At 63.5% G+C, this 22,366-nt stretch overlaps 2 protein-coding genes across 5 annotated transcripts; both read left to right on the top strand.

Moving 5' to 3' along the window:
* The first annotated feature begins 5,027 nt into the window (after positions 1-5,027).
* On the top strand, positions 5,028-14,352 carry NOTUM (notum, palmitoleoyl-protein carboxylesterase). Of its 4 annotated transcripts, none has more exons than XM_080825489.1 (12): positions 5,028-5,163; positions 8,020-8,378; positions 9,346-9,398; positions 9,543-9,638; positions 10,067-10,127; positions 10,428-10,486; positions 10,834-10,936; positions 11,580-11,771; positions 11,897-11,997; positions 12,553-12,700; positions 13,585-13,632; positions 13,840-14,352. In XM_080825489.1, the coding sequence occupies exons 2-12, from the start codon at positions 8,047-8,049 to the stop codon at positions 14,144-14,146; spliced, it is 1,500 nt and encodes a 499-aa protein (XP_080681615.1). In that variant the 5' UTR covers positions 5,028-5,163; positions 8,020-8,046; the 3' UTR covers positions 14,147-14,352. The 4 variants fall into 4 exon arrangements, with proteins under 4 accessions (XP_080681615.1, XP_080681617.1, XP_080681616.1 ...); XM_080825491.1 differs by lacking the exon at positions 5,028-5,163 and adding an exon at positions 6,846-6,864; XM_080825490.1 differs by lacking the exon at positions 5,028-5,163 and adding an exon at positions 7,093-7,225.
* Positions 14,353-19,243: 4,891 nt separating this feature from the next.
* On the top strand, positions 19,244-21,450 carry MYADML2 (myeloid associated differentiation marker like 2). Its single transcript, XM_080825550.1, has 2 exons — positions 19,244-20,387; positions 20,645-21,450. The coding sequence occupies exon 1, from the start codon at positions 19,411-19,413 to the stop codon at positions 20,332-20,334; it is 924 nt and encodes a 307-aa protein (XP_080681676.1). The 5' UTR covers positions 19,244-19,410; the 3' UTR covers positions 20,335-20,387; positions 20,645-21,450.
* Positions 21,451-22,366: the final 916 nt, after the last annotated feature.

The following is a 22,366-nucleotide window of genomic DNA, read 5'->3' as shown; positions in this document are numbered from 1 at the left end:
GGTCATGATCCCAGGGCCCTAGGATCAAGTCCCACGTCGGGCTCCCTGCTCAGCGGGGGTCTGCTTCTCCCTCTCTCTGCCTGCTGCTCTCCCTGCTTGTGCCTTCTTTGTCTCTCTTGCTTTCTTTCTGACAAATAAAGAAAGTCTTTAAATAAACAAAGAATACAGGGTATTGTATTCAAGTTTTATTTGAATTAATTTTATTTTTCTGTGTAGTTGTATTCAGCTGATACATAGGTTCATTTATTTCTGAATCTCGGTCTTTCTTTTATCCCTTTTGATTGACTGTCATGTTTGGTCACGCACATATATATTTGATTCACATGTTGCAAGGATGAAACAGGAGAGCCAGAAAGGATCGCTGCCTCCTGGTCCATTCCTACTCACCCCACAGAAAACCGTCTTCTTTCGGTTCCGGGTGAGCTTTCCCGTGTTTCTTTTTGCAAAAACAAGCAGGCGCACGTGTCAGAACCCAGGGACACAGTCATGACTTCTTTCTCTCCTTCCCCCTCACCCAGTGGATGGCGCAGGAGGTACCCTCGTCTGTTCTCCTCACTGCGGTCCACGTGACCTGCTCCGGGACCTTTGCCTCCCTGCCCTGCAGCCAGAGCGCCAAGTGTCCCAGCCGGACGTTACACGGGATGTTTCGGCCTATGGGCAGCCTGGGCAGTGGCCAGGGCATGAAGTCCTGGCTGCCTCGCTCCTGGGTCTCCACCAGTCCGAGGAGCAGCAGCAGCACTCAGGAGACGGAGGCTCGATGCTGCCGAGCCAGAGAGAACATCATAGGCAGTGAGGGCCCCGTGGCCGGCCTCCACGACCCTGAGCCGGACCAGGAGACCGGGGTGCGGTCCCTGTTCCAGGCTGCACAGAATCTCCTCAGGCCGGCCCCACCCAACCCGAGTGCCGAGGAAGGAGGAGGTCAGTGGAGGTTATCTTCTTGGGCATCGTAAACGGGGCTAAGGTTGTGTTTTCCAAAAGCATGCTGTCCCGAACTATGGTTCTCTTAGGACCTCAGGTTGTATGTTACAGGTAAAAATCTCCTGGCTGGCCCGGGAACCAAAGGTCAAGGAGCAAGTGGCCAGGGGAAGCACAGCCCCCCATACCATACTTACAATTCAGCAAAATGCATTTAAAATATATGTACATATATATGTGCATTCACACACGTATACGGATATGATTATAATAACGTGGCACTTTTAACCTAACCAGCCAAATCAACTTCCCAACATAGAACTTTCTGGAAGTTACCTGTATTATCGTTAAGATGGTGACTGCCCATTGCCGAAGAATGAAACCCAGGCAACCTCCCTCGGTCCACACGCCACCCTGTGGGCTGGCTTGTTTCCCCTCCTCCCGACACCGTGTCCTGGGGGTCCCCTCCTGTCCTAGGGGACAGCCCAGGCACAGGTCCAGGGCCGGGAGCTGGGGTTGGCGGCCCCCAGGCAGAGAGGAGCCTCCGCTCACACGCGCATATGCTGGCTCCGTCAGATCACAGCACTGAGCTCATGAAATAAGGGGTGTTTCTCCGCTGTGGCCCAGTAAGCCGCAAATAACCAGCAGCACCCCCCCACCAAGTGCACCCCCCTCTGAGATGTGGGGCAGCAGCCAAGGGGGCTGCTGATGGGGTCTCCTAGCACCCTCCCGTCCCAGCCTTCGACCAGCCCTAAGGAGCAAGCGCAGTGGGGTCTGGGGAGGACAGGGACCGCTGCCTCCCCTGCTCCTTCCGGCCTACGTCCGCCCTCCCTGCAGTCGCCGGACAGCTGTTCCCAGGCTCTGCTTTGAATTAAACAGTGGTGTGGCCCTTTAAGAGCAGTGTCTGCCGCCCCCGCCCCCGCTGCCCCCTTTGATGTCGCTGGCTGGCTCGGAGAGGTTCCCAGCGTGGAGATCTGAGAGTTTGTTTCTCCCTCCCCAGAGGCCACGTGCAGATCACAGGGTGGGAGGGAGGCCGGCCGAAGGTCACATGGCCGGCCTCCCTGGCCCGCAGCTGCTGGTGCAGGCCTGGGTCCCCTGGGATGGGGACCAGCTGGCCCTGAGCTCATTAGGGTGCGAAGGAGCCTGCAGCTGAGACAGCTAAGGAGGGGCTGTGTCCGGCTGTCCCCACAGGGCGAGGCTTGGGGCAGCCTGACCTCACCGAGGCCCTTGCTCACCTGTACCACCGTATAGGGGCACAGGCTGGCACACTGGGGATGCTCCTGCGATGCCCCATAAAGCCCCGCCTCGTCAGAGTTTCAGGAAGCACCTCGCTTCCCCCTCCCCCTCCCAGCTTTGGAATGTGGCTGTTCCCAGGTGGCCGCTGACACTCATCCTTTAGCCAGGACCACCTGCCACCCGCTGAGGCTTCTTGAGGAGGGCAGGACCGGAGAGGGTGCTGAAAGGCAGGCCGGTCCTACCAGGTGACCGGAGGGACCCAAGCGGTTGACCTTGGGGCCCGAAAACCCTACACAGATCTCCTGTTCCCTGGCTGGGGGGTAGGGAGGGAAGATCACAGCAGGACAACAGGGAGCTGAGGACCCAACCTCTTCCTGCAGCCCGAGAGGCTCTAAGTCCCAGGCACTCTCAGTCCTAGGGTAAGGAGTATGTATGGTCCCTTCTGCCAGGTGACCCCAAGGCTGCTCAGGCCAGGCCGCAAATGGCCACCTGATTCCCAGGAGAAGACATCCCAGCATCAGACCTAGAAGTATCCATAAGGGGCCTAGATATCCCCCCCACACACCTGCACCAAGCAAGGGCTTTTGCTAACCAATGTCCCAGGATATGAGGCCAAGGGGGATTTCCGGCTAACGAGAGTGGGTGGGGGCTGTGGGGAAACCAAAGGGGGTTCAAATCCGTGATTGCAGGCTCTGGCCCTGAGGTCCCCTCCTGGCTCCCAGCTGGAGATGGGCTCTTGGCTGGCTGGGAGCAGAGCCGCCTCTCAGAGCAAGCGGCTGGGGGTGCAGGATTGTCTGCCCCACTTCCCTGCCCTCTTGGGCCTTGGAGGTCAGCAGCTGGGAGCAGAGCCACCCAGGTGGCCGTGCGAGGCAAGGCAGCCGAGGCGGGCAGGCGGTGGCTGGACCCCAGATGGCCAGCCACAGCTGGAGCTCAGAGCAGCCCTCCTGCAACCGAACCCAGTCTCAGGGCCCTCTGGGGGCCCCAGGAGGGAGCCAGCTGCGTGGTGCAGGGCAGTCCCACAACCGGGCGAGGGCCCTGGGTCTGTAGCTGCTAGATGGCCTGAGGTCCCGCGGGCCCAGCCCTCTGGCCAGATTGTGGGTCTGAGGGGGCCTCATGCAGGGTTTCAGGTGGGACCCCCTGCAAAGCTGACAGCCCTCCACCACGCCATGCTCCCTCCCCCACAGTGCCTTCAGCCAGCCTGTGCCCTGAACCTGCCCCATCTTGAGCCCTAGCTCCTTTTTCCTGAAATGTTTCGTCTCTGCCTTCCCTGCCCCCCACCAGAACTGTGCACACGTCCACGCGTGGGTCGCAACTCCCGTCGGTTACCTGTGTGCTCATCCAAGGTGGCCGGCTCCCTCCCCCATGTCTTCCTCCCCAAGGACCAGCCCCACACCCTCAAACCGTATCCTAAGGTAAGCCCCACTGTCCATTTTCGTTTCCCGGCTTCCTTGCTGCCGGGCGTAGACCAGATGGAAGCCGAGCCAGAAGCACGTCCTGCCCACCTGGCCGGGGGTCAGGAAGCCGAGAGGCAGGAATAATGTGCCAGTGGGAGGAGGGGGGCGGGTGGAGAAGGGCCAGCCCCACGCCCAGCATCTGTGGTGTCCCTGGCCTGCGGGCCACCGCATCGAGGCGATGTGGATCATTGTTCCTGCTCCTCGTCCCCAAACTGAAGTGTCCGCCCTCCAGACATTCCATGAGCCCTTTGTGCCCAGGACCTCAGCCTACCTGGGTCTCTGAGGGACGGCCCGCATTCAGGCCAAAATAGTAAGAATCTTATTTCACAAGCTCACTGGGCTCTGCAGGCCCTGCCGATTTTCGTGTTCCCACCCGCCTGCGAGGAAGGTACTATTCTTGTCCCCACTTTATAGATAAGAGACCGAAGATCAGAGACCCAGCCACGAGCTAGGAAATCAGGCATTCAGTCTTGCTGCTAGACCCCCCAACGTGCAGGTCCCCAGGCATCTGTCTAATGGGCAAATGGGGGTACGCACATCCCGCGTCCCAGGAGAATTTCCAGAGTGGGAGCTGCCCACCCCGTTCCAACCCAGGCCCACGTCTCCAAGCCCCTGGAGTCCAGCCTGGTGACCCCCTGGGTCAGACTCATTGATGCTCTAGGGCTATTTTCCAGGTAAAATTCTCATGATATAAAACCAACTGCTTTGGAGAATAGAATTGTTTCATACACGCCCAATGTTGCGCAATTACCACCACAATCAAGTTTAGAACATTTTCATCACACCAGAAAGGAACCTTGTACCCATTAGCACTCATTCCCCATTCCTCCCCGTCCTCTGGCAACCAGCAGTCTGCTTTCTGTCTCTCTGGACTTACCTATTCCGGACATCTCCTACAAGCGGAATCATAAAATATGTGGCCTTTGGGATCCGGCTTCTTTCACTCAGTGGGATGCTTTCAAATTTCGCCCATTGTGGAGCCTGTCCCTGCTTCATTCTGTCTTACGTCTGAGGACCATAGCATCACACGCAGAGACCACGTTTTGTTTACCCATTCATTTTGTGACGGATATTGGGGTTTCCCCCTTTAGACGATGGTCCCCAATGTTGCCGTGGACAGTCACAGATGAGCTTGGGTGAGGACACCTGTTTTCAATCCTTTTGAGACTATCCCCGGAAGTGGCATCGCTAGATCGTATGATAATTCTGTTTCAACTCCAAGGGAGCCCCCAGACGGTGTCCTCCCACGGCTGCCCCCTTCCACATTCCCACCAGCAGCGCAGGACCAGGCTCTCCACACCCTCACCAACCCCTGTCCTTTTCCGTTTCTGACCGCGGCCGTCCTACGGGCTGGGAGGTGCCATCTGACCCATGGCTGCTGGGCAGAGGGTTGTCCTTCCTCCCACCGGTCAGGGCCACAGTGGCTGCTGGGCTGGGTGAGGGCAGCCTGAAAGCAGAGGCCCAGGGGCAGGCGGCTTGACAGACCGGCTGTCCTGGGAGGGCCCACCGGCTTTCAGGAGTTGAAAACCCTGAGCAGCGGGCGTCTGAGCTGCAAAAGGTAGAGCTGGGCCCTGAGGGGCGGGGGCGCAAGGACAGGGCCGGTTCTGAGTCCGCGGAAAGACAAGGGGGAGCAGCCAATTGTCGCAACAGGGTCGGGGCCCAGCTCTAAAGGAGCAGGAGAGGGGAAGGTGGACACAGACCGACGGGGAAGTTCTGGGGAAAGCTGTTCGCTTTTGCTCCTTATGTTGAACAAACCAAAACAGGAACTCGTTTTGGACCAACGTGCCGGCTAAGACACATTAGGGCAAACACCAGCGACTATAATACGCGTGCTTTTCCCTTGTCCCGGAATTTCGTTGGCAATCCTACCGGCCGTCCCTGCTGCGCCGTGCTGGGCACTCTCACGCATGGGTGCCCGTAATCCCACAAAAGAACCTCTGATGGAGGAACGGTCATTACCCCACTTTAAAGAAGAGGAAACAGAGGCACAGAGAGAGGTCACAGGCCTTGCCCCGAATCTCCCAGCCAGGAAATGGCTCAGAGCCAGGTCCCTGTGAAGCACAAGCCCCCTGGGTCCTGCCATCCAGTGGGAAGTAGCACTGCCCCGCCTGGGACTGGGAGTCACAGGCTTCTAGAGGGCGAGGGCTCCCTGAGCAGGTTCTCCCCAAAGCGAAGGTCAGCCGGGGCCAGGTGGGAAGTGGGAATACCTCTGGGTGGACCAAAGTTTGAAGCTACTGCCTCTGGCTGGCTGGTCCCAAGGTGGCCTTCAAGCTGACCCAACAGGTGTCAGCCAGGGGGACAGGGGGACGACAGGGGGATGACCGGTGTGACTGCTGAATGAACAGAGCTCATCCTCAGCTCTTCCATTAGCTTCTCTGAGTCTCAGTCCCCATCATCCAGAAAACGGACACACAGCCGCCCTGAAGGGGCCTGCGGGGAGGACACACACCTGTGACACCACATGCCCTCTCCTTGGTTGAATGACCCCAGCCCAGGCCAACCTCCGGGACACCTCTGGCTCATCTTAGGTTTCCGGGGCTCTGCCCCAGCATCTCACACCCCTCCAGTGCCCAAACAATGGCTGTTAGGGGCCCTGTTTGGTCTTACCGGGAGACAGGCAGCTCAGCACCCAGCCTCCGGCCCCAGGAGGACAGAGGGCACTCAGGGCCAGCAGAAATCGGGGTTGGGGAGACGGCTGCCAGGGCCCCGGAGGCCTTGAATCTCCCGCCCCACGAGGGGCTGCAGGTGCTTTCCAGAGGACACAGCCTCCCCATTGCCCTGAACCAGGAGAGGGGCTCAGGAAGGCCTGCCCCAGTTTGGACCCCTGTCCCAAAAGGCAAGGCCTGTCTTTAAAATGGGTGTAACAGCACCCACTGGACTGTAGATAGGAGGGGTTAAGAGGAAAGGTCTGCTAGAGCTGTCCATGGCGTTTTGTGGGTGTGGAGGGTGAACAATGCTTTTTTTCCTCCCCACCCACCCGCTAGAAGCCTCCTGAGCAAACACCCGCCCCCCCTCAGATTCCTGAGAAAGAATCTCCTTCTGTCCTCAGTGAGGCGCACCGGGAAGGGGAGCCCGCGATGAACTTGGTTGGGTGGAGGTCACTCAGGGGAGACCAAGCCCGAGGCTTATAGATCCTGGCCCCTGACTTCCCAGCGGTGGCTGGGGCAGGGAGAGATTCTTGGGAGTCCTCGGGGTGGAGCGCTCAGCCAGGGCTCGGGCAGAGAGGAGCTGGGACCCCACCCCGAGGCCCACCGACCTCGTAAGTGGCAGCGCCCCACGGCTTCCCAGCGCCGCCCAGAATCTGTCCATCCAGGCGTAGGGATCCGGCGACTCCCCCGTGGCGCCGTGCCGGGGCGCCCGCTGCCCCCCGCGGGTCACCGAGGGCGCCGGGTCCCGCGCCACACCTGTCCGCTCCTCCTGGAGGCCCCGGCGCCGCTGCTGCCGGCCCCTCGGCGCGGGGGCCCTGTGTCCGCCGTCGCTTTGATCCCGGGGGCCCCGCTGGATAAAAGTCCCGGGCGGCTCCGCGCCAGCGCCAGAGGGGAGCGCAGCCGAGCCGGCGTCCCAGCGGGCTGGCGCAGGGCGAGCGACGCCGAGGAGCCGGGGCCGCGGGGCCGGCCGCGGTGAGCGCGGGGCTCGGGCCCGTTCGGGGCGGGGGGTGCGGGCCGGGGTTCGGGTCGCCCGCGGGCTGCTCGGGGCCTGGGCGGCGGGGGGGCGGGGGGCCCCGGGAGGCTCAGGTGAGCGCACCCGCCCCGCGCCCCCCAGCCCGTCGGGCCCGGCCCGTGCGCGGCAGGCGGAGTCCCCGCGCGGAAAAGCCCCGCTCCTGCCCGGCGCCCCCGCCCCCGGCCCCGGCCCCGCCGCCCCTTCCAGCCTCCCGGGGGCGGCGGCGGCGGCGCCGGGCGGGCCGCGGGGAATGGAGCTGCCGGGACCGCGGGGCCGCGCTGCCCCCCACGGAGCCGGGCCGGGAGCGCCTCCGGCGGCCGCGGCGGGGTAGGCCAGGCCCCTCCGTCAGGCTTGCGGTTTGGGAAGAAAAGGCGATGCCTCCGCCAAGAAAAGAGCGAGCGCGGCCCCCTCCCCCTCCGCCGAGGCGGGCGGCGGCGGCACATCTAACGCGCGGGCACCCGGGCCGCCGCGGCCCCCGCAAACTACGCCCAGGCTCGGCCCCCGCCGCTTTATTGGCGCGGGCCGGAGCCAGCGCACCCAGACCCTGCGCTGCCCTCGCCGGCCGCGCGCGGAGCCCGAGCTGCCCAGGCCGACGGCGCCCGGCCCCCGGAGCCTCGACGCCGAGCCGCCCGCGCTTCCTCGGCCGGGCCCAGCGCGGGGAGCGGGGCGAGCGAGCAGGCGCGACCGGCGCCCCGCGGCCCGGCGCCCCCGCCGCCGCCGCCGCCGCCGCCTCAAGGCCGCCCGCTCTCCGCAGGTGGCCGCGGGCCCGAGCGGCGCGGCCATGGGCCGAGGGGTGCGCGCGCTGCTGCTGCTGGGCCTGCTGCACTGGGCCGGGGGCGGCGAGGGCAGGAAGACCTGGCGGCGCCGCGGCCAGCAGCCGCCCCCGCCGCCGCCCCCGCCTCGTGCCGAGGCCGCCCCCGCGGCCGGGCAGCCGGTGGAGAGCTTCCCGCTGGACTTCACGGCCGTGGAGGGCAACATGGACAGCTTCATGGCGCAGGTCAAAAGCCTGGCTCAGTCCCTGTACCCCTGCTCGGCTCAGCAGCTCAACGAGGACCTGCGCCTGCACCTCTTGCTCAACACGTCGGTGACCTGCAACGACGGCAGCCCGGCCGGGTAAGGCCTGCACCCGCCCGCCCTGCCCGGCGCGCCCCTGCAGGCGGCCCCACCGGGCTCCCGCCGCCTGGTCACCCGCGGCGCTCGCGCCCTGCGCCTCCGTGCGCCCTCGGACGCACGGAGTCCCTGCGCTGGTCGCCCCCGGGGGAGAGGAGCCGGCCCTGGCGCGGGTGGGGAGGGGTGGGGCAGCGCTCGGAGAGCTGGCGTCGCGCCAGGCCGGGCACTGACCCCTCGGTCACTGGTGCCCAGCCCCTCTGCTCGCGTCCTTCGGTCTCTGGGCGGGGAGATGGCAGCCCTCGAGTGGCCCTCGCTCCAGCAGGAGGCGGCGGCTCAGCGGGGCGGGGAGAGTCCTGCTGTACCCCCACCCCCACGCCACCTCCGCGCCGACCCTGTCTGCTCCCTGCTGCTGCCGGGACTGCCCGGGGCCCCAGCCAGCCAGAGGGACAGGGAAGGGGCGCAGGTGGGGCGGAAGGAACTGGGGTGCGGCGTTCACCCCTGTCCAGCCCCGAAGCGTATGAAGGCTGCGGGTTGGTAGTCGACAGCCGGAGGACCCGGTGACACCCGCGCCCTCCCACGACCTCCGGGCCGGTCCCAGGGATCCCGCCCCACGCACACGCCTCTGGAGAGGGCGCTTCTCCGTCTCCAAGCAGCGCCGCGCGTCCCGGGAGATCCCGAGCCCGGCGAAGACCGCCCCCCCCGCCCGGCCGCCGGCGCCAAGGTTACGGCGGGTCCCGCGCGGGGTGGGCCGTGGGGATTTTCCACGGACCACACAGCCCCGCGCGGCCCTTCCCGCCCTGCGAGCGCCACCTCCCGGGACGGCCACCGCCCGCGGGCCGCGCGCGCTCCGCGGGACCTGGCCGCTGGCGCCCTCGTGCGGCGGCGCGTGCGCCGGGCGACAGGTGGAATGACCCTTTCGTCCCCAGAGCTGACCACCCGCCCCGCCCGTCCCTCCCTCCCCCCCTTGCAGCTACTACCTGAAGGAATCCAAGGGCAGTCGGCGGTGGCTCCTTTTTCTGGAAGGTGCGTCCCAGGAGCCGAGGCGGCGAGGCGGGCGGAGGCCGAGGCGGGCGGAGGCCGAGGCGGGCGGAGGCCGAGGCGGGCGGAGGCCGAGGCGGGCGGAGGCCCCCGCGTGCGCGCGCCCTGACACGGGGGCTGTGCCCGCAGGTGGCTGGTACTGCTTCAACAGGGAGAACTGCGACTCCCGCTACGACACCATGCGGCGCCTCATGAGCTCCCGGGACTGGCCGCGCACGCGCACAGGTGGGCGAGTCTCGAGTCTCAGACTGCCCGGGCTTCCCCCTGGGGTATGGATTGGGAGGTCTCCCAGTGCCAAGTTCTGGAACAACCCTTGCTGTCCTGGCTTTCCAGAGCCCTGGGGAGGCCCCACCCCTGCCCACCCCCCAGTTCTCTGGCCCTCCTAAGGCCGGGGCACCCACCTAACATCTTCATTCTTACTGTGCAGGTAAGCTCCGCGGCGGCTTACCATGGCTGCCACCACTCATCCCTAGGCCAGTGGAGGGTGGGAGAGGTCCAGGGTCACATCCGAGTGACTGGCCTGGCCCACCTGCTTTGCTGCCACCCAGTAGGGTTGCCCACATCCCACAGCTTCCTCTGGTCTCGTGGCTGCACACTCCTTCCCCCCAGAAACTGCCCACCGGGACCACTCCCTCTGTCCTCCCCCACTGCAGGCACCGGGATCCTGTCCTCCCAGCCCGAGGAAAACCCCCACTGGTGGAATGCCAACATGGTGTAAGAGGGAACGGGGGGTGCCTCCTGGGGGCCCTCTCTCGAGCGGGTTCTTTCCTGGGGAGTCCCATGGGGGTGGTCCTCGTTGGAGAGGGGAGTCCCATGGGGGTGGTCCTCGTTGGAGAGGGCCCTTATGGGGGGAGGAGGCCTTCCTGGGCAGTCCTGTCCGTGGGGCCTTGTCCTCCGAGAGGTCCTTCCTAGGAGGCCTTGTTCCCAGGATCCTTCCCGGGGAGGGGCTCGTTCCTGAGGGCCGTGGGCAGCGGAGGAGGACGGTGGCGAGCTCACGCTGTTCTTGTGTCACAGCTTCATCCCTTACTGCTCCAGCGACGTCTGGAGCGGGGCTTCATCCAAGTCTGAGAAGAGTGAGTCCCCTGCCTTCCTCTCTGTATTCCCCGGCCCCGAAAGACAAGGCAGGGAGGCCGGTCTCGGTCTCGTAACTCCCTCTAATCCCCTGACAGTGTGTCCCAGGATGCCTGCCCCAAACACCCAGGGCCGCCGGCTGCCCATGGCTGGCTGGGTGCCTACGGGGGTCCTCACTCCGGGGCGTTCCCTGGGGAGGGGCCTGCGGCCTAGCCTTGGGCACCTGACTACTTTCCTCCAGTTTGCACGGCCACAGTTCGCTCGAACTCCTCCTCCTTCCAACCTGGAGGCAGGAGGCCTTGCTCTCTGTCTGGGCCCCCACTTGAAACCACCCTCCTCCCCGCTGCAGACGAGTATGCCTTCATGGGCGCCCTCATCATCCAGGAGGTGGTCCGAGAGCTCCTGGGCAAAGGGCTGAGCGGGGCCAAGGTGCTCCTGCTGGCAGGGAGCAGGTGAGCCAGGCAGGGTGAGGCGGGAGTGCGCAGAGGTACGGGGCAGGGGGGATGGGAGGGCAAGGAGGGGCTGAGCCTGGGACTGTAGAGGGCTCTGGCTTCACCCTGCCTGGGCAGGCAGCTCCAGGGTCCCCAGGGTTCAGCTGCGGAGTGCTATGCAGCTGGAGGCCGTCCAGAGGCCGCTTCCGGGCCCTGGAGTGGCCGGAGGCCAGGGAAGCCTTGGGCGACAGTGACCTAGGTAATCGGTAAGGCCTTAGTTGTGGAACGGGACGCCTTCTCAAGGGCCAGCGTCCCTGTAAGTGGGATCACACCTGGTTACAGGCATGCAGGGGGCCCAGAGGAGATCCAGTAGAGGACTGGGCCTGAGGCCACAGAGCTCACCGCGGTTTGCAGATAAGGGAACCGAGTCAGAGGGCGAGAGAGAGAAGGGAAAGAGGAGAGGCGGGAAGTGGGAGGGCCTGCCACTTGGTTCAGCGCCTCGGGGCCAGTGCCTCTGGGACCCCAAAAGGCCTGTGGGTCTCACACAAGTCTGGGAGCCCCCTGTTCAGAAGGCTTCAGCATCCCAGGCGGGGCTCGGGGCTGGCCCCGGGGGCAGGGTGGGTTCCGGGGCCGCACCCGGCCTCACACGCTGCCTTCTCCGCAGCGCGGGGGGCACGGGGGTGCTGCTGAACGTGGACCGGGTAGCCGAGCAGCTGGAGGAGCTGGGCTACCCGGCCATCCAGGTGCGGGGCCTGGCGGACTCGGGCTGGTTCCTGGACAACAAGCAGTACCGCGGCACGGACTGCGTAGACACCGTCACCTGTGCGCCCACGGAGGCCATCCGCCGCGGCATCAGGTGCCAGAGGCCGGGAGGCTGGCCGGGCGCTGGGAGGCTGGCCGACCCCTGTGCAGAGCACCTGTAGGTGGGGGGGCCCAGTGGGGACGGGGCCAGGGGCCGCCTGACCCCCAGCCTGTGCCCAGGTACTGGAACGGGGTGGTCCCGGAGCGCTGTCGGCACCAGTTCAAGGACGGCGAGGAGTGGAACTGCTTCTTCGGCTACAAAGTCTACCCGACACTGCGCTGTGAGGGGCTGGCTGCAGTGGGGCGCGGGGTGGGGTGCGCTGAGCAAGGAGTGCTAGTCTAGGCTTCCTCCGGCCCGGAGTCTAGAGGCCGGTCCGGGGGGACACCACTGCCCGCCTACGAGGGAGCAGGGTACCTGCGCCATCCGGGTCTGCCTGGGACCTTCCCGGTCTCGGCGTTGACCATGCGCTTGGCCCCAGGCAAACCAGGGCAGTCGGTCACCCTGTGCACATTCAGTCAGGAATGTGCTTGGCACGAGTCCCCGTGCTGCCCTTGTTGGGGCCTCGGCCGTCCCTCCCCTGCTCCACCCTCAAAGAGACATCACCAAGTTTTGGTCAAAGCGGAGAGCCCGGAAGCCAGGCAGGGGAAGGGGGTGGGGGATGGGTAACAGGGTCCTTCCTCAGACCAGGGTGCCGTGGGGGCTGGGGGCCAGCACTCCCAGGGAGAGCCCAGCAGGTCTGCAAGCCTACCACGGCCCTGGCTGGGACCCCGGAGGCCCCTCGCCTGGGGTGGGGACCGAGTGCCGAGACAAGGCCCAGCTGAGCTGTGCCCCCCAGGCCCAGTGTTCGTGGTGCAGTGGCTGTTTGACGAGGCCCAGCTCACCGTCGACAACGTCCATCTCACGGGGCAGCCTGTGCAGGAGGGCCAGTGGCTCTACATCCAGAACCTGGGCCGTGAGCTTCGGAACACGCTCAAGGACGTGCCGTGAGTCCTGGAGACACCCCCCAACCCCCCCCCCCCCCGGCGTGCGGCAAACCGCTGGGCTGCACAAGTGGCCTCACAGGCGGGAAGCGGCCCCCAGCCGCCCGGGCGAGGGTGTCGGCCAGCGCTGAGAAGTGGTGAGCTTTCCAGCCGCGGGAGGACGTGAGGCACCTCACGTGCGCGTTCCCCGGAGAAAGAAGCCGATCTGAAAGAGGCCGCGTGGCGCAGGATTCCACCCCCAAGACGTTCTGGAAACAGCAGAGCTGGGGGGCAGTAGGATCAGTGGGTACCAAGGACAGAGCTGGGACAGGGGAAGGATGAACAGAGCACAGAGACTTGTAGGACGGTGGGACTGCTCCGTAGGAGACCGCGATGGTGGACACACGTCGTTCCACGTGTGCAAACCCACAGAACGCTCAGCAGCGAGAGCGAGCCGTGACGTACGCCACGGGCTCCGCGTGACGATGGCGTGTCCGCGCGGGCTCGTCAGCTGTGACAGACACTCCATCTGGTGGGGTGCTGATGGCGGGGGAGGCTGTGCGCGGGAAATCTCTGTACCTCCCAGTGCATTTTGATGTGAACCTGAAACTGCTCGAGAAACAGTCTCTGACTACTGCGTGTCCGGGTCGGCCCGCCCGCACGGCCCAGCTGGCCATGCCTGGCCGCGGTGCACTGGGAGCAGGGTTCAGAGGCAGGGAGAGACAAGGGTTTGTCAGCGCACGTGGGCTGGAGGGGACAAGGCCCGGTCCAGAGGAGCAGCTGGCCAGGCACAGCTATGGGAGGAGGGTGGGAGCCAGGGAGAGGACGGGTTCCCAGGGGAGTGGGCACTGGGCTGGGTGGGGAAGAGGCCCGGGTGGTCACCGTGAGCCCTGTCTCCTTCCCAACAGGGCCAGCTTCGCCCCCGCCTGCCTGTCCCACGAGATCATCATCCGAAGGTCAGTGTCCCCAAGCCCTGGGTGGATCACAGCCCGCAGCCCCAGCCCGCCTGCGGGCCCCCTGCCTCCCCTGGCTCTGTGTAGGGGCTTCCTAGGGCCATCAGTACCATGTACACAACCAGCTCTGTGGCCAGCACTCAGACCCAGCCCGCTTCCTGCCTGCTCTGGCCACGCTAGGTGACCCCCCACCCGGATTTCTGTCTGCAGCCACTGGACGGACGTGCAGGTGAAGGGGACCTCGCTGCCCCGGGCACTGCACTGTTGGGACAGAAGCTTGCACGACAGCCACAAGGCCAGCAAAGCCCCCCTGAAGGGCTGCCCGGTCCATCTGGTGGACAGCTGCCCTTGGCCCCACTGCAACCCCTCCTGCCCCACCATCCGGGACCAGTTCACGGGGCAGGAGATGAACGTGGCGCAGTTCCTCATGCACATGGGGTTCGACGTGCAGGCCGTGGCGCAGCAGCAGGGCCTGGAGCCCAGTAAACTGCTGGGCCTGCTGAGCACGGGGACCTAGGGCTCCGGGCCGGCCGACCCTGCTGCTGCCCTCACTGCCCCCACCACTGCCTGCGGGAGGCCCCGCTGAGCCGGGGTCCTGGGTCCCGCCGCCCCCCAGCCCCCCCCACCCGGCCTCTCCTGGCCTTTTGTATTATTTTATAAAGTCACTTTTTTATTACTTTAATTTTTTTAAAAAGGAAAATAAGAAATATATGATTAATGATATTGTTTTGTAACATATTTTTTTTAAACAATGAAAAAAACAAAAAGACAATCGAAGAGGCTAACCTTGCGGGCGTGTTTGTTTGGGGGGGTCGCTGCCCACGGCACACCCCCGACCCTCACCTCCGGGGTGGCAGGATCCTACAGGGCAGCCCCTGGACGCCCAGGTCCTGTTCAGGCCCTCACCCCGCCTCGTGGCCCTTTCCAGACCCTTCTTCCAGCCACGCACGAAGCAAGCACGGGTCAGGACCCCGACACAGAGGTCACAACAGACTCGTCTCCGTCTGGGGACGTTCACACGCTGAGCCGCTCCGAGCACCACGCACCCCTGCACCGTCATGCCCCATTTCCCCAGAAACTTCGCTGCAGCATTTTGTCACCCCAGAGAGACACTAGTCAGCCAGGGAACATTTTTCTTTAAAAGTCTGCGTCGTACCTGTTCTCACGAGGCCCCCCAGGAACAGGCGAAGAGGCAGATTCGGGATGAAAACCCCCTCTGGCCCATCCCCACACGTGCTGCCGATGGCCCCCAGGGCCGGCATCCCATCCCAGCACAGGCATGCGGCCCGCACTCCACCGCGCGCTGCTCCCTGCCTCCGTGGTGCGCCTCGTGCTCCCCACCAGCGCTGGGCTCTGCGGCCTCGCCATGTCCGCCTGCAGGACGAAGTGCCGGAGGTGGGGCTGCTCCCCGGCTTCCTGGGCTTTCCCCCTTTGGGCACCCCAGTGCATGGTCCCTAGCAGCCCTCAAGCAGGTTTTCTTAAAGCCCCAGATGGACGAATAAAGGAGCCGAGGCCTGGAGAGGCCACGGGGCAGAGGGAGGATCCTTGCCAGGGTCAGCCTGGGCTCCGCACCCGGCCTCCCATCACAGATGACAGAAGCTGGCAGACCTGTCCACAGAATGGGGGAGAAATCTCAGAGACCCCACACCCTCACTCCCAGCACGGCCCCCCGACCTTGATGCGGGGTGACTCCCCCGTGTGGTGGAGTCTGACCACCTCTGCCCACACATCAGGGCCACAGTGGGCCCGAGAGGGACCCGACCAGAACCCGCCCCACCTTCAGCCCCACCTTCAGCCCACTTGTCACCCATGTTGGCTTCCCCAGGTGGCCCTGAGTGGCCCACCCGTGGTCTCCTCCATGGGCCACTGCCCCATGGTCCCCTGTGGAAACCCATGCAGTCCCGACGGTCAAGGGCAATAGCGAGGTCAGGGATGGGGGGGCCAAAGGCTGGGGACAGAAGAAGGTATATCCAGGAGTGACTGACCGCCAGCTGGGGGCCCTTCCTCGGCCCCCGCAGAGAGCCACGGATAGTACGTTCCCGGGGGGAAAGGGGGTGGGGAGGGCCCCAAAGGAGAGAGTCACAGAAAGGGGCCAGCCACAGTCGAGCTGGGTGGGGGACTTGGGTGGCACGGCCTAAGACCAGCTCTGTGCAGAGAAGGGTGGCGGCAGCGACCCTTGTCGGGTCAGATGTCTCGCTCTGTCTGGGGCCGGCCCAGAGGTTAGCAGGCAGCCTCATGCTCCCCGGAGCACCAGAGCACCGAGCTTCATACCCGTGGTGTAGGCCTGATGGGACCTCCCCCACCAAGAGAATACACCCTTTCTGCACATATTCCGACCGAGAAGGAAAGAGGCGAGTGGTCAGTCCTGGCTGCCCTTCACTGCAAAGCGCAGGACGTCGACGTTTGTCGTCACACCCTGCCCCTCCCCAGCACTCCCGGTCTACCTGACTTCCCAGCATCTCCGTGCAGGCAGGCGGAGACCCAGCCCTGTCCGGGCAGCGTCCGCTCCTCAGGAAGTGAGGCTCCCCCTCCCTCGCCACACCTGCTGCGGGGTGCCTGGGAGGCTGTCTACCGCCTGCATATTTGGGCTGGCCTTCCCCAGGCACGCAGGGACGCTCCCCACCGCCGGCAACGCTGAGCCCAGTCTTGCAGGGATGCCCGAGGTTTCAGGTGCTACAAGCGGGACCTCTTGGGTGAGGGCATGGCGGGGTGCGCCCAGCGACCATTTGTGTGGTGGAAAAACGTGGCTCGGCTCACTGTTAGGATTAGCCGTGAACTTTGGCTAAAGCGCATGGCACATGTCTGCTCGAGAGAAATGAAACTGTCTGCTCCAACGGAGAGGGCTTCTTCCAGCTCCCTGTGGTCGCAAGGCCGTGGGAGCTGAAACCGTCCTCCCGGTGCCCCCAAAGCCGGAGGCCCACGTCCCCTCGCTCCCTTGGCCAGGGTCAGGAGCACACGCGGAGGATGCCGGAAGGGATGAAGCGGAGAATCCTGCCCGAGGGCACAGGGGCACTGCCCAAGAACAGAGGCTTCCTCCTGAATGAGCGAGCGGGCCAGGCTCCCCAGCGAGCGGGCGGAGGGCGCTCCGTCCATCCTGCCCCTCCTCAGCATCCAGACATGATCTCGGAGCATTAGAGACATGAGGACAAACAAGAATCCCTTATTTTACGGCTATATCAGCTGTTCCGGAAAAATCACAAGCAGGTGCATTAGGTCAGACGACCCCTACCGTTCCACAGCTAGAGGGGCCGTGTGTGTCCGCAGAGAACACTGTCCACGAGAGGCCCCGCGGCTGCGGAGACCCTGGGAAGACAGCAGGAAACGGAGACGTGGGATCGGGAACTGCGGACGGCACCCCACGCAGACCGCCGCCTCCCGCGCTCTGGGTGCTCCCTGTCACGGTTCTCCCGACGGACTCCCCGGTCTTCCTGCCAAGAGCATCTCACAGAGTCTAACCAGAGGGAAACAGACAGACAGTACAGGGGGCAGGGGGGAGGGGGAGTAGAGACTATTCTGGAATGAAGGAAGCTGAGAGACACGACAGATCACGTCAAGGCATGATCGCAATCAGAGTCTGGGGCAAATGCTTTACAAGGTGCAACGTGCAGGGCGCGTGCGGAGCTCAGTGCGTTGAGCGCCCGACACCTGATCTCAGCTCAGGTCTTGATCTCACGGTCCTGAGTCCAGGGCCTGCAAGTCATAATAAAATTAATTAATTGATTAAAAGGTATAAAATGTATTTCAGAAATTGATGGAGAAAACTGAGTAAGAACCATGTATCAGGTGATCATTCTTTTTTTTTTTTTTGTAATTTATGTATTTGACAGACAGAGAGCACAAGCAGGCAGAGAGGCAGGCAGAGAGAGAGGGGGAAGCAGGCTCCCCGCTGAGCAGAGAGCCCGACGCGGGGCTCGATCTCAGGACCCTGAGATCATGACCTGAGCCGAAGGCAGAGGCTTAACCCACTGAGCCATCCAGGTGCCCTCATTCTTTTTTTTTTTTTTTAAAGATTTTATTTATTTATTATTCGAGAGCGCCTGTGTGCACGCGCGCGTGTGAGAGAGAAAGAAAAGTGAGCACAAGCAGGGGGAGTGGGAGAGGAAGAAGCAGGCTCTCTGCTGAGCAGGGAGCCTGATGCAGGACTCAATCCCTGGACCCCAGGATCATGACATGAGCCGAAGGCAGATTTTACCAAGAGTGAGCCACCCAGGTGCCCCATCAGGTGATCATTCTTTTTTTTTTTTTTTTTAAAGATTTTATCCATTTATTTGACAGACAGAGATCACAAGCAGGCAGAGAGGCAGGCAGAGAGAGAGGAGGAAGCAGGCTCTCCCCGGAGCAGAGAGCCCGATGTGGGACTCAATCCCAGGACCCCGGGATCATGACCCGAGCCGAAGGCAGAGGCTTTAACCCACTGAGCCACCCAGGCGCCCTCAGGTGATCATTCTTAAATTTCCCAACTGGGGGGGGGGGCTGGTGGTTCAGTCAGCTGAGGTCATGATCTCAAAGTCCCAGGATAGAGGGATAGAGCCCCCCACTTTGGATCTCTGCTCATCAGGGAGCCTGCTTCTCCCTCTCCCTCTGCTGCTCCCCCTGCTTGTGCCTGCGCTCTCGCTCTCTCTGTCAAATAGATAAATAAATAAATAAATAAATAAATAGAATCTTTTAAAAAAAAATTCCCAACTGTGGGAGAATGGCTTTATTCTTAGGAGGTGTCCATAGAAGTATCTTGTGGCAAATCATCATATCTGCAGAATTAACTCATATATTTTTTAAAGATTTTATAATCTATTTGTCAGAGCCCACAAGCAGGGGGAGCGGCAGACAGAGGGAGAAACAGCTTCCCCCACTGAGCAGGGAGCCCGATGCGGGACTCGATCCCAGGACCCCGGGATCATGACCTGAGCCTAAGGCAGACACTTAACCACTGAGCCTCCCAGGCATCCCCAGAATTAATTAGTATTATTAATAATTAATGGTGTGGGGGAGAGAGAACACAAATAGGGCAAAATATTAATAATTCTTGAATCCAGGGGCGCAGGGGTGGCTCAGTCGGTGAAGCATTTGCCTTTGGCTCAGGTCATGATTGTATACTGTTAATACTTCAGCTTGAAGAAGGGAGCCCCGAGTTTTTTCTAGGAGTTATTTAAACTTGAGGAAAGACAAGTGACCCCTAAATGATAACTAAAACTCTGTGTCCCAGGGTCAGTCCCAACACCTCCAGGAGATCAGGCTGAGGGAGAGCCCCGGGGGACTCGGACAGCAGGGTCCTGAAACCATCCCAGTCCCCACTGCTCCCCTGGCCTCCCTGAGAGCCTCCTCCCTCCTCACCAGGGCTGGTCCTGGAGGTCTTAGAGCCCACCCTCCCTCTCTCTCCTCCCTCCCCCTCCCCTGCAGGCCCTGCCTCCAACTGACCGACAGAGGCAGGTGCATCCGAGGCGGGGCAGTGCCAGCAGCCAAGGGGTTAATGGTCCTGGCAGGGGCTTGGCAGCGAGATGCAGGGGTCAGATGACCCTCGGGGTTGGGGACAGACACACCAGGCTGCTATTCCAGGGCTCCAATCGTGACCACCTATTTATAGAGCCGGGGTGCTCGGCCCGCCCCGCGCAGGCAGCGGAGAGGCAGCCGTGCTGCAAAGTCAGGCGGAGTCAGCGTCATCATCGTCTCTGCTGCAGGCTGCCCGCACCTGTCCCAGCCGCTACCACAGAGAGAGGGGCCGTGGCCCGGCAGAGACGCCAGGGCCCCAGGGGAACCGCGCCAGGCAAGGACGAGGCCGGCCAGATGGGCAGCGCCATGGAGCCCCCCGGGGGGGGGTACCTGCACCTAGGCGCCGTGACGTCTCCCGTGGGCACGGCCCGAGTCCTGCAGCTGGCCTTTGGCTGCACAACCTTCAGCCTGGTGGCCCACCGGGGAGGCTTCGCGGGCGTCCAGGGCACCTTCTGCATGGCTGCCTGGGGCTTCTGCTTCGCCCTCTCCAGCCTCGTGGTGGCCTGTGAGTTCACCCGGCTGCACAGCTGCCTGCACCTGTCCTGGGGCAACTTTACGGCGGCCTTCGCCATGCTAGCCACGCTGTTGTCCGCCACGGCTGCCGTCCTCTACCCCCTGTACTTCGCCCGGCTGCAGTGCCCCCCCGAGCCCGCGGGCTGCACGACCAGGGACTTCCGCCTGGCAGCCAGCGTCTTTGCGGGGCTCCTCTTCCTAGCCTATGCCGCGGAGGTAGCCCTGACCCGGGCCCGGCCGGGCCAGGTGGCCAGCTACATGGCCACGGTCTCGGGGCTCCTCAAGATCGTCCAGGCCTTCGTGGCCTGCATCATCTTTGGGGCCCTGGTCTACGACAGCCGCTACGGGCGCTACGTGGCCACCCAGTGGTGTGTGGCTGTCTACAGCCTGTGCTTCCTGGCCACGGTGGCTGTGGTGGCCCTGAGCGTGACGGGCCACACAGGGGGCCTGGGATGCCCTTTCGACCGTCTGGTGGTGGTGTACACCTTTCTAGCCGTGCTCCTCTACCTCAGCGCGGCTGTGATCTGGCCTGTCTTCTGTTTCGACCCCAAGTACGGGGAGCCCGGGCGGCCCCCCGACTGCCCCCGAGGCCGCTGCTCCTGGGACAGCCAGTTGGTGGTGGCCACCTTCACCTACGTCAACCTGCTCCTGTATATCGCCGACCTCGCCTACTCCCAGAGGATCCGCTTCGTGCCCAGCCTGTAGCTGCCCGCCCACCCGTGCTCTCCAGGGGCTCCAGGCACCATGAGGGGGACCAGGTGAACCAAGACCCCCAGGAAGCAAGCCAGAGGGAGGCAACCGGCAGAACCGCTCCCGGATTTCTGGCCAGGCTTGGGGAGGAGGGAGGGGAGGCAGAGGGACAGAAGGCCCCGAGCAGGCCACAGGCAAGGGTCCTCCTCCAGGCAGCTCCCAGCCCTTCTCCCTGTCTCTTTGCCTCTCTCTCTGTGTATCTCTCTTATCTCTGTCTGTATTTCTCTCTCTGTCTCCCTCCATTTCCTGGCCCTCCCTGGTCCAGTGCCACCCACCGTAACAAGAGAAGCCTTTGAACCGGGTGCTGTTGGGACCCACTTTATAGACGGGTCACGAAGGCTGGGGTTGGGGAGGCAGCCTCATGTGCCCATCAGCATCTGGAGACCCCGTCCAGCCGTGACCTAAGCAGAGTTGAAAAGGGGACAGTTCCCAGGGGTGTGGGATGGACAGCTGTCTCAGCAGGGCGCTGCTGGGGGGCTCCATGCCACCTCAAAGGGAAGGAACCAGGCACGGGGACCCCACCGTGCCCATCTCTGAGCGGCTGCAGGAAGAACAGGAACCATGGCCTGGTCACCCGGGGCAGCTTCAGCGGGCTGGAGACGGTGCTGGGGACCTGCTGGGGCCCACGGAGGGCTGGCGGCACCCTCGAACGGAGAATGTGGGGAAGAAGCCGGGTTCCCACCCCGGGAGGGAGTGCCCACCAGGCCCCCACCTTTAGCCCCAGGGCAGCAGCTTCCGCAGTGCCCACTGTGGGCCCCCAGCAGGCAAGTCTGGGGTAGCCCTGATCCAGGGGGAGGGCCCAGCCTAGGGCGGCCGCTGGGTCATGGAGCCCGGGCACCGGACACCTCCGTAGTACTCACAGGCCCGTGATCTCCGCTCGAGTGTCCGTTCACCTGGCCGCTGACCACCAGGGCCCACGGGGGCTGTCACCCTCCGCACTCCAGCCAGCTTCTCCTGCTCGAGAGCCCAGCCGGGGGCACCCCAGATCAAGCCGCTGGCTGCCCCTGAGTACAGCAGCCCCGTGGCCCATCCCTGGGAGCAGGAAATAAACGCTAATGTTTGCATCCTGTCTCTGGTGAGCATCTCTCTGCCCAGGGGGCGATGGCCAACTTCACCTCCTGGGCCATTCCCCCCAGTGTGAGTAGGGAGAAGGGACGAGACGGGACCTGACTGAGGGAGGAGGGGCTCTTGGGCTGGGGGGTGGCCTCCCGAGGGAGTAACAGGCATTGTCCTCTTCCTTGGTGGGAAATGAGGCTGGGGGAGATGAGGATGATGCCGAGCTTGTCTCCCTCCCTTGCCGTGGTGCTCAGGATCACCAGCACCCCACACTCCCGCAGGGGCTTGTGGGGGGCGGCGTGGGCGCGGCCGACCCACTGCAGCTGGGCCCAAGCAGCTCTTAGGCGTGGGTTCCAGGGGCTCCCTCGTGCAGGCGCGATGCAGAGTATGAGAGGGACGGCTCACTTGCCTGATAGGGACCGCGCACTCACAAGGGTCCTTATCTGGAGGGGACAGGCATCATTGGCTTAACAGCCAATCCCCAACAGGACCAGTGCGAACTGAGGTATCCTGACAGCCCTCACTCACTGAGGGAGAGCGGGGACCAGGGGGCACATCTCCAGGCGACAAAGGAGCATATGGGCCACATCCTTCCTAGCTCACAGGGAGGCCTGCACCTCGACCATTCTTCCTCCTTTTCTAGCCAAACTTCTGAAATGGTTATCTGTACACGGGCTCCCCAATCTCCTCATTGTCCGGTGGCCTGGTGCCCCCAGCGCTCCACCTACCCTGAATTTCAGAGGTCCGTGGGGGAGACAAAGTGGGGAGGATCCAGGACTCAAGGTCAACAGGGCAGAAGCCCTCCAGGAGGCTTGCCTTGGGGTGTTGCAGCAGACAGCCACTCCCCGGGTCAGAGGACTTTTTCTTTTTGGAGGAGGGAGTTATTTGTTCTTATCAGTGAAAAACAGTACTTTTGGAAGGCAGGGGTTCT

The sequence above is a fragment of the Martes martes genome (assembly GCF_963455335.1).
Source record: "Martes martes genome assembly, chromosome: 16".
Lineage (NCBI taxonomy): Eukaryota > Metazoa > Chordata > Mammalia > Carnivora > Mustelidae > Martes > Martes martes.
This window is presented reverse-complemented; position numbering and strand designations above follow the sequence as displayed.

Excerpts from the sequence above, each read along its gene's own strand:
- NOTUM (XM_080825489.1), top strand. The coding sequence starts at position 8,047 with ATGGGCCGAGGGGTGCGCGCGCTGCTGCTGCTGGGCCTGCTGCACTGG. Across the intron at positions 9,399-9,542 it reads GTGGCTCCTTTTTCTGGAAG|GTGGCTGGTACTGCTTCAAC; the intron begins GTGCGTCCCAGG and ends CTGTGCCCGCAG. Across the intron at positions 12,701-13,584 it reads AACACGCTCAAGGACGTGCC|GGCCAGCTTCGCCCCCGCCT; the intron begins GTGAGTCCTGGA and ends CCTTCCCAACAG.
- MYADML2 (XM_080825550.1), top strand. The coding sequence starts at position 19,411 with ATGGGCAGCGCCATGGAGCCCCCCGGGGGGGGGTACCTGCACCTAGGC.